Source organism: Stylophora pistillata, chromosome 3 (assembly GCF_964205215.1).
Source record: "Stylophora pistillata chromosome 3, jaStyPist1.2, whole genome shotgun sequence".
Classification (NCBI taxonomy): domain Eukaryota; kingdom Metazoa; phylum Cnidaria; class Anthozoa; order Scleractinia; family Pocilloporidae; genus Stylophora; species Stylophora pistillata.
Window position 1 is genome coordinate 46758005 of NC_142521.1, and position 10460 is coordinate 46768464.

The 10460-nt window shown below is 38.5% G+C and overlaps 1 protein-coding gene across 1 annotated transcript in view; it reads right to left on the reverse strand.

Moving 5' to 3' along the window:
• The window catches only part of LOC111323714 (uncharacterized), a 31378-nt gene that overhangs the window by 4096 nt on the left and 16822 nt on the right, over window positions 1-10460 (reverse strand). Inside the window, exons 21-37 of the mRNA XM_088751877.1 lie at window positions 10377-10460; window positions 9757-9840; window positions 9490-9566; window positions 9011-9069; window positions 8536-8591; window positions 8001-8143; window positions 7152-7255; window positions 6307-6450; window positions 6175-6215; window positions 5845-5965; window positions 5508-5624; window positions 4839-4975; window positions 4098-4290; window positions 3512-3742; window positions 2300-2371; window positions 1510-1766; window positions 764-897 (exon numbers count right to left, since the gene is read on the reverse strand). The exon at window positions 10377-10460 is cut by the window's right edge and continues 84 nt beyond it. Coding sequence (XP_088608003.1) covers window positions 764-897; window positions 1510-1766; window positions 2300-2371; window positions 3512-3742; window positions 4098-4290; window positions 4839-4975; window positions 5508-5624; window positions 5845-5965; window positions 6175-6215; window positions 6307-6450; window positions 7152-7255; window positions 8001-8143; window positions 8536-8591; window positions 9011-9069; window positions 9490-9566; window positions 9757-9840; window positions 10377-10460 — 2054 coding nt within the window. The remainder of the gene's footprint in view (window positions 1-763; window positions 898-1509; window positions 1767-2299; window positions 2372-3511; window positions 3743-4097; window positions 4291-4838; window positions 4976-5507; window positions 5625-5844; window positions 5966-6174; window positions 6216-6306; window positions 6451-7151; window positions 7256-8000; window positions 8144-8535; window positions 8592-9010; window positions 9070-9489; window positions 9567-9756; window positions 9841-10376) is intronic.

The following is a 10460-nucleotide window of genomic DNA, read 5'->3' on the forward strand; positions in this document are numbered from 1 at the left end:
AGACTACAATTGGACAAGATGAAACAAACCCCATTTCTGAATTTTCCAATCTTTCCCGCTCCAGATAGCATGCTTTGATTTCGAAAATCGAGAAAAGAACTTTCAGCCTGTTTACATACTTAGCAACATCTACATTGTAGGATACTGTGACAACAAAGGAGTCATAAACACCTCTTAGAGCAGGTAACAACAACAACAACAACAACAGCAACAACAAAACACGAAAAGCTACGGGAATGTATTTCTTCCTGATTCAGTATGAAAATTGCATTCATCCACGAAAATGCGTTTCATCCATTTAAAATTCGGCCTATATATTATTACCTTGATTGAACAAGCATCCTCAATAGTAAAAACTTGGAAAATGTCCTATCTTATTATAAGCTGGCTGAGCGCTCGGGGGCAAGATAAAGCGAATCCTGTGTTCTGATTGGCTACCCGAGCGGACAAGATGGTCCCGCTTTAAACCAGCACAAGAGAAAAAGTGCGTGGAGCGGACTGACAAAGTTCGTAACTTCTGGAAAATGTCGGCGACGAAGTCGCTGTAAAAGTGGTAGAAGACAGTCTAACGAGCTTCTTAGGAACATTGTGATCGACTACATCTCGGCCCATAAAAACGCAGAAAAAGAATTGGGCCAATATCCAGCTATATTGACCGACGAAGCCTGGTCAATAACGCATACAATTTGATTGAAAAAAAGCTCCGTCAATAACGCACGTTTATGATAAACTTATCGATTGAGCTTTGTTCATTCGAACGGACCTCCAAGAGTGATCCAGTTATCCTCAGCCATGCATTCATTGAGCGGACAGCCCAGGTAGTACCAAGCACATGCAAATACATGAATAACTATGACCAGCTGGAAGAAGAACTTAGTCATGCGCACTTTGAAAACACTGAAAACGAACAAAAATTAACAGTTTGTACCAGATAGAATTTAGTATGCTATCCCTTTTTTTTTTTGTATTAAAAGAAATGTGTTGTAAATTTGGGCATGAAACTATTGCAAAATCATTTCTACGCAATTGGTTAATGTAAACCACGCCAGAAAACGATAGGAAAATATCACTAAGAAGGGATACTTCTTTTATGAAGAAGGAAAAAAAATTGATTGTAACATCACCTTTATCAAAATGGCAGTTCCAAAAGTTACAGGAAAGAGGACAAGTGCAATTCATTCTTATTGAGATTAGAACACCAAACAAGTCTCAATAATATCTTTTTTTTTACGAAGGCAGCTTAAGTAAACTCATGAACACAGAAAGCAGTCTTTTGCCCAGACCTTCCACGACCAAGCCGTAAGAAGGTTCGTACGAGATAAAACAAATACCTGCTGCTTGACTACAAATTCGTGATAAGTTATTTCGTAAATGTTGAGATTTGGGGGAAAAATACTAACTGAGTATTCCTGAATGTGGTTTACCAAGAAAAAAGCTGCCTCCAATGGAAAAGGGAAAACTAATATTGGCATAAAACATTGTTACTCGTCAATAACACATAACACTTACTCGATATTCAACCTCTTCGCTAACTCAGAGAAAAATTGTTGCATTCGAACCACGCGAAGCAAGTGAAGAAGCCTCAGATACGACAACACAAACAGCTGTTCGTCCGCGGGCGCAGCCAAAGCGAAAAGATCGATTGGAAATGAAGCCAGAAAGTCCAGTGGTAGCTTTCCCTTTGCGTAGTTGATAAGCAGTCTTCTTCCATCAGAAATCACTTCACCAATGTTATTGGTGTATGCCATGTGGAAACTAAGATATACCTATTGGAAAAAGAAAGAGACCTCAAGTATACCGTGTGCAAATTAAGATATATCGGAAGGATAAATATAGGAAAAAGAAAGAGACCTCAAGTATTAATCTGAATAAGCGATGACTGTCGATAAACCGTATCAGAATGATACGGGATGGGGGAGGAGGGGGGGGGGGGAGAGGGCTCACAGAAAAGAAATTAGAAGAGGTTTTGTCTATTAGTAACAGTTATATTTGCGCAAAGCATCAAAGGCAACGCGATATATTGAATGCAACAGTAGGGATAAGAAATTTTTCTAATCTTAGGAAACTAGATAGATATTTTACATTTCCGAAAAAAGTGCCCTTGCTAAGTCATAAACCAAACAAAGGGGAAGGTGAGAGCTACAGCTGTCCGAACACAAAATAGATTTTCCATAATACAGTTAAATTCTTGGAACAACTTGTATAATTAGGGTCTAAAAGCTATCTTATTTTCACATCGGCATTTGCCGGATTTTCATAACGCAATGCAAAGATCTTAAATTATAGTTCCTTTACTCACCTCGACGTAAAATGAGAACTCGCATAAGTAGTTAAATGCAATCAGATACCAGGGATGATCTTGGAAGGCAGCCTGTCAAAGGAAACAACGTTGCAAATGTAGAAATACTATAATGTTTTCAATGTTGTTATGGATAATAACTATATATATATATATATACAAATAATTTTCTAGAAATTTTTTGAATGCCTAGTCATGCTGACATGTATACACGAACTTTCCACTGCCATACCATAGAACGTTCTAATATAGGTTACGTAGTTATGATATAATACTATCAAAATAGTTTTGTATTAAGCATCCAAAATGCTTTAGAATACTCTGTAAATGTATGTAAAGACTCAGTCGTGTGGTAGTAGTAGTTATCAGTGGCGGTTCCAGTGGCGGAGCTCGAGGGCCCCCACCCCTTATTTCGGGTAAAAAATTAACGCATTGAGAAGAAAAGCCGGTAGGTGTACACACACACACACACACACACACACACACACACACACACACACACACACACAAAAAAAAAAACCGCCGCCCCCCCCCCCTCTCCCACTCCTGCTAAAGGCCTGGATCTGCCACTGGTTATTGTCGTCGGGAGTGACTGGTGACTGATTAACTGAAAAGCTATACTGAGAGAGAGCTACTGTGGCAGATTGTCCATTTCGAGGGTGAGAAAAGTTATCTTTTGTAATGGGCTTAAGTGAGTTTATCACTGATAATTCCTGGAGGAGTTGCTGCTCAAAAGGAACTTTACTCGTTGTTTAATTCAAGCGTTAGACTTTTGTCATAGCGAAGCCTTTTGCAATTGGGTTTGTAGGAGTATAGAGTTCTTCTACGCAGTGGCAATTTGTCGAACAAGAGACCATGGCCTCATTCATTCTCGTCTATCGAGTTGAAGGGATCTTTATCCTAAATTTTTAGGCTTTATAAAAAAATTTTCTTCTTGGAACCCTGATTTTCTCCTGTACATTATAGGACCAGAGTGACCTGCCAAGAAATCGTTGGATTACGATTTTATCAAATTTTCCTATGATATAAAAATTTTACCATGAGGGTAAAGAAAAAGGCTGAATGATAAATTGGTGAGTTAAAAAGTGCAAAAATGGAAAGAATCGGCTAAAAGATAAAGTGATTGGTCCAAAATTTACAACCTCTAGAAATATCATAGAAACCATGCATCATGTATCATCTCAGTAAGATGAGCAGGGCATAACTCCTCACCATATAGGTAATGGAAAGTGTGGTAAGAAACACAAATACGCAGTTCACATATTTGATGAGCCTCCACTTGCTGTCGGGTAAGATCACAAAGTGGACAAACATGTCTGCCAAACGGGCTTTAAAGTTCCTTAAACTGGCAAGAATCCGCTGTCTAGTGGTTGGTGTAGGCTCTGCGGGTTCCTCGATCTCAAGCGTCAGGGCGGCCTGGTCATTGTTACCCTCTTCTTTTTCCTTTGAAAAAGAGAGAGTGGTTGAATTGAAACAGATTATAGTTTTCAGCCTCAAAGTGAAGTTCACAAAAGCCTTACAAACAGGTTCGTTATTAGTTTTGAAAATTAATAATCTAATAGCGGTGCATGGAAGGTAACCCCTGCGCGAGGCAGCCCCGGCTTTGTAACAAAGACACCCTCCTATAGCAAGAATATATACCCAACCTCGTTCCGATGGCTTTTCCCTTACCTGGGGGTGGGCCATGGGAACGAGGTTGAGTAATTACCCAGTTCCCTGTTTAATTTCTTTCTGACAGTTTACGGACAAACATTTACAAAAACATAAGTAACCGACTCCGGACAAAACCATGCGATACCTTGAGTTTGTTTTCCTCTTCTCTTTTCTTGTCTTCCTCCTTCTTCTTGGCAAAAGCCTTTGCACGCTCAGCCACCATTCTCTGCCTTTCCTCCGCTGTTTCCAGGATTTTCTTACGGATCTGTGTATAGTGACTGAGTACTTCATCCAGGTCTTTTTTTTTTAACACAAACACGTCGGAATTTGTTTGCGCCCTAAGAGGGAATCGTAAGAGGGCCATGTTTATGATCTCTAGAAGTAGCCATGATCCGATGAGTGAGTATACCTTGAATAGAGTATCAGTGATGGGGTAAAATGACGGAAGCATGGCCACATTAGAAATTTATAGTCGTCATCTTCACCGAAAGAGTCATCGTCATCGTCATTGTCGTCCTCACTTTCGTCATCGTCGTCGTCATCGTCGTCGTCATCGTCATCATCATCGTCATCGTCATCGTCCTCATCATTATAGTTTTTCTTAATTTGTACACAATTCAATTATGGTATTTATATTAATTAGGGTCAATTGACTGTTTTGGCTTTTTATATTCATCATGAATGCCTTGTTTTCAAAATTTTTCCGAGTTCTACTGATAAAGGACTGCCAGGTGGTGCGTCCTCGCTTAAAGGGGGCACGTGCATACCAACCTCGAAGAAGGAGTTACAGTCTGATCAAAGCTTTGGTAGAAAATTGTTAGGATAGTCATGAGTTCACCAAAACAAATAATCTAAATCAAACGTGACTGTACTAGCTTCTTCAAACCTGATAGAAGCTGTTCTGGGGCAACTAAATACAACGCTGATCTCTCCAAAAAATCTTCCTTCTCCCATGGTGTCAAATACAATCGGTTCCTCGTGTTCAGATACCACTTCTACTGTGCCTCGGTGGATAAAATACATCTGAACGGGAATGAACATAAGGTCATATAAAGTTTGATTAGAACTGAGTGGCTTATATATTCAAGGGCTACAGCTTAAGAAATAAATAGATGAAGAAATACATAGCTAAACAAGCAAATTATTAAATGAATAGATGAATCACCGCGCGAATGATAATTGTTAATTCGTGTGATATATTGTATCGTAGCAAAGGTTTGGCCTTTATTCATTGTTTTACGATCACATTTGAATTTAGAAATTGGTTGTTAGGAAGGCAGAGTGGAACAATTGAAGGACGGGAACTAATCCTTCGGAGTAAGGATGAAAACAAAAAAGAATCCAGGTCTAGGAATAGAAGCGAGATGCTTAACTATGCTAAAAACTAGACAGGGAGAGTTAACCCAAGCTTACACTCAGTTCGCTCACATTTTGTAAGCTTTATACCTGAGCATAAGTCGAAATGATAACCCGGAAACACTGGTTACAAAGACAATGTATTTAAACCTGTCTTTATTCAATTTTAACCTCACCAAGGAAGTCAATAAAACCTTACCTCTTGCCCTATATCGCCCTTCCGTACTATATACTCTTTGGCAAGAAAGTAAACTGGCTTCACTTTCGTGGATAGCATCTTCAAGAAACCGATCTCTGTTCCCTCGAATAACGGTACCTGATTGGAAGAAAACAATTTCTTGTGACACTTGCTCCTAAAGGTTAACAAGTAATATAATTTATAGAGGAAACGCTTTTGGGCTGAAGCTAGTGTAAAGCTAGCTGTTTTTACATGCGACCAATGTGTCTTAAATAAGTTACATTAATTTTTACTTTTAATCGTAACAGGAAAAACAGGCTGAGTTTAGGAAGAAGAGTAGTTTAAGATTTGAATTTACCCTTTCAATCATGTCTTTGTACAGGCTCACGGAGATGTCGGCTTGCAGAGACAGTGGCAGACCCTCAAACAAAGAACTAGCGTCGACACCTTTGTTTCTCAGCCAGAGATATTCGTAATAGCTGAAAACCAGAAGCAACTCTAGTTGTTAGCATTATAGGTAGCTATGTACTTTCGTTTATTTTGATTCCGAATTCAACCGTGGATAACCGTGCCTCCTGTGTTCTATTTCACATTTGCTTAATTTTCTAGTGTGTGCTTACGCCTTAATTCGGTTGGCTTAAAAGTATCGTCATGTTATAAGGGCAGTACGAGTTTTCTATAATCATACCTTATAATTCGTGTTGTTAGTTTTTCAGATATCTCTTGTTCCTAAAACGGAAATTGAATGGAACTAAGAGAAGGAAAAATAAGTTGAGAGACAAATAAAATCTCGTAGAAGTTCTTCGTACTAAAATGTTACCTCCAGAAACGTTTTGATGGCATCAAGTCTTTCTTGGTATCGAGCCCGCTGTGCGTCAGCGTTAGCCAGGCCAGCGGCAACACTGGCGATGATGTAACCATAGAACACAATCCCAATGATCATGCAAATCAGAGCAAAGGTCATCTGTCAATCAATGAACCGATCAATTCATCAGTCAGTCGATCCATTGCTCTTCGAAATTTTTTTTTATTCCTTAACTCATTTATTTACATGATTTTAACACATGAATCTTTATTAACATTAGCAACATTGTTAATGAACGAATCAACTGCTTCTACTGCTTAGAACTCGAGAAAAATCGTCTGAAAGCATCTTCAATCATCCAATCGATAATTAATCAATACACTGGCAAAGAGAAAGAAAGTAAGGTGAAGCAATACCGAACACAACGGTCAAACACTGTGCACGCGCAAGGATCAATTTTGGCCGGTCGTGTGCCAATTTCCCGCGCAAAATTCAAAGGAAAGCCAAGAAGACAACTGATGTCGTGCAAATTATGCGAACGAAATTGAAACTTTCATATTGCATAGAAATCTGTAGAAGAAAACAAAAGGAAGGAAAAGAGAAACTCAGAACTTTTCGAACAGTATCCAGTTGATAAATCACTTGTTTTCGATCTTTATTTAATAAAAATGTTGTACGGTTTTTCGAACATGACTTCCGGCTATAGTGTGGTTGTTTACAACCCTTGTTAGACAACTTGGTTCTGACCGGATAAAAGCACTCCGCCTAATCACTACAACTTTTGCACATCTGCAGACGTTTCATCACCATATTGCACAACCACACCACAGGTAAATTGTCAACAATGACGTCATTCTTACCTCTATCGTGTTATGTGCGTGGATGTCGCCGTAACCAACCGAGGCCGAGGTAGCCGCTGCCCAGTAAAGACTGGTTAAATACTGTTCTCCAAAGCTTTTGATTGCTGTGAACAAAAAACAAAAACAGCGCCCTCCCTGTTGACTTCTCATTACATAATTATATGTTTACAGCTACTTTGATATAACATTTTAACTTTATTTTATTTTATTTTAATTTTATTTAGTATTTTTTATAATATATTTTCTTACATTTTTAAGTTGAGTTTAGGAGCGTGCTGTTGTCTCAGAAGTCGCTTCCTCAATTTTAACACTACCTTTTTATGTTAATTTTACATACACATTCCCACCCTTGCATACAGGTTTTTCTTATTTTACCCACTGATCACGAGATTGCTCACTAGTGGAGTGGGAACCCACTTTCCTACATCAAAACCAAAGGAAGCCACAAAGGTTGCTAGTGAAACTACCGATTGATATACTTAATAAAAAAATAAAAAAAAACAGCGCCGTTCCTGTTGACTTCTTATTACATTTCCATTTCATCCCAAATTGTTCTTAGTCAAGTATAAGCACCTCGAATGGTATTTTTTCATGGAGAGGATTTAATGCCTGATAGAAACACAGACAGACAGAAAAACAAACAAACAGAAAGGACAACAGGAAGACCGGCCGACAGAGACCAGAAGAGGAGCATTCAAATGGATGGCTGGACGTACAGATAGGTAGCCGGTAAAAACAAAAAACAAAAAAATGATGAACAGGGAGAATAAAATAGCTATAGATAAACGTCAGAACAGAAAGAAAGACAAGCGACAGTCACATCTTAAAATCTGAGACAAAGCCTCTTACCTAATGCTCGACTCTTTTGCTCTACCCAAGAATCCGCCGCGCAGAAATGATCTCCGTTTTCAAGTCCTTTACAAGCTAGCAGAAACCAACCACAAGCTATACAGTGAGTGAATGTTGTCATATACAGAGCCACCTTAAGCTGCCTGTGCGGATTCAAATAAAGAGAACTGTTAGCATGTGGTGGAGTTAGCGGTCGAGCCAATGGGCGCACCATGTCGGTTTTCGAGGTATGAAGCGCCAAGAGTATTACTTCTTCACCAGAATGGATTTTAAACCATCGCAACTAACCCGTTCCCCCCTTCCTCCAGTACATTGTCAGATGGAATTTCCCAACAGTGCACCGTTAATAACTTACACAACTGGTTAGAGAAAGCCACCGTGAGAGCAACGTGTCTTGCTCGAGAAAAAGCGTCGTCCATAAAGAATGAATGACTTGATTTACTTTTCATTTTTTTTTTCCTTGTGGTTTGTATAAGAACTGGACTCACATGTAAATAGCTGTTACCATAAAAAAAAACTCTGACTCTCCTCTTACCCCAATAGGTTCGTATTCTTCCCGATAGAATTTGTCATGAAGTGGAAAAACTGTTGCTGTAAGAAAATATCAAAATTAAAGGTAATTGCAAGTTTCGGTTTTCTAGAAATATAAGAAGAAAAAGTTTTGAAGACAAAAGTTTCAAAGTTCGCCATACAACTGCTCCATTGTCTTTATTTTTCGTGCAATTTGATTTGTTATTTAAAACAAGGCTTTTGAAAAAGATGTGAAAAGATGCAATTTAGAGAGGTCGAGAATAAATCACATTGCTTAGGGCCAATCAGATTACAAGGATCATCAGTGATTTTAAAATGTATGTAATAAAGAGGAATATCGTTTTTTGTTCCTTTTTTCTGTATAGGAACCTTCGCAAAAGTTAAGACCGTGTTCTGCTCAGTGGAATAGAGGAAAAAATATTTACTTTTCTTCACATATGCCCTTTTACTTTTTTGACACCCTATCAATGTTAACCTACCACTTTGTACATGTAGAGACATCTGTTTAGACGAGACAAGGCTAATATACGAAAAACGCCTATAGGGAAGTAAGCACAGAATCAAGCCCAAACGAAAACAAAAACAAAAAATAATCAACGGTCATTAAAATGCCAGCATTTTACATTGTGGACAGAGCTGCAACTTGTTGGCATTTTTAAATGCTTAATTAATTACTGTTTCAAGCAATTTCATTCAACAAAAGTTGTTGATAAGGAGTTTGCGGAAATTTTAATTTTTTTCTTGAATTCGGCCAAGGCATCTATAGCTTTACATTTAAAGGGAAAAAAGCCAGTTGCAGTGAAATATTTGAAAGCCGTGGAACGATATTTTCTAATTTGACAGTCAGCTAAAGGCAGGCCACGTACATAAAGGGTCTACGATCTCTACTAAGTATCAGTAATTGTCCAAAAGGGCGAAAAGAAACTGTTTGTTCAGCTTACTAAGAATGACAACTTACCGAGACTTTCTGGCCAGATAGCCAACACGATAAAGTCAGTAGGAAATGAGCAGAGTAGATCCAGCAGAAAATTCCTCCTTGAAACATAAAAATATTTGATTTATGTATTGCATAATAATTAATTCGCGTGTGATGTGGAGATTTCTACGCGAATCTCTGCCGTGGTTAGACCGAAAACAAAAAAAAAATTAACTTGTTGCACGTAAAAAAAATGAGAATCCCACACAATTCATTTTTAAGAACAACAAGAGGCAAAACAACTCTTACCTGAGGTAATTACGAGCAGTATAAAGCGGATGTGTGACAAGCACGTTGTTTTCGTTGTAAAACGCTAAGTGAAATTTAATGTACCTAAAAAGAAACAGCGAGGAAAAGAATAGTTTTAGGCTTCCAACCACAACTTGACTTACTTTTGAAAAAAAAAGAAACAATCGTATGAAGCTTGTTGGAGTCGCTAAAAGCAGAGAAAAAATAATGAAAATATCTTTAAGTAACAGAGAAAGCAAGTGGCAGAAGAAAACAAGACAATGAGAGGTAAGAATACGAAACAACATCATCTCCGTTAACAGGCAGAAACCGAGGACTAACGAATTGTCAGTCGATCAGAAATTATCATCCTTATACCCCTTTGAGTTTGTGATATTTCTCTACCCTTCTTTCCCTTTCGTTGTTGTCGTTTACCAGTCTGAAACTGATACCTTTCAGAACAACTTTGAAAGGGGAAGGGCAGGCAAAAAGTAGCCTGTGAGTGTGAGTAAAGGGGCTCTTCAAATTCTTGTCATCACCGGATTCGCGATGGACCTGACTAAAAATAACGGGAGCTTACGAAGACGCTTTGCATAGCTTTACCAACAATCGTAGTAACTCGCCGGACATACGGTACTTACATGTCTACCAAGCACAGGAAGTCAAAGCAGTAATTAATGATCCATAAACTGGTAGCAGTATGCAAGAAAGCCGCCTGTAATGTC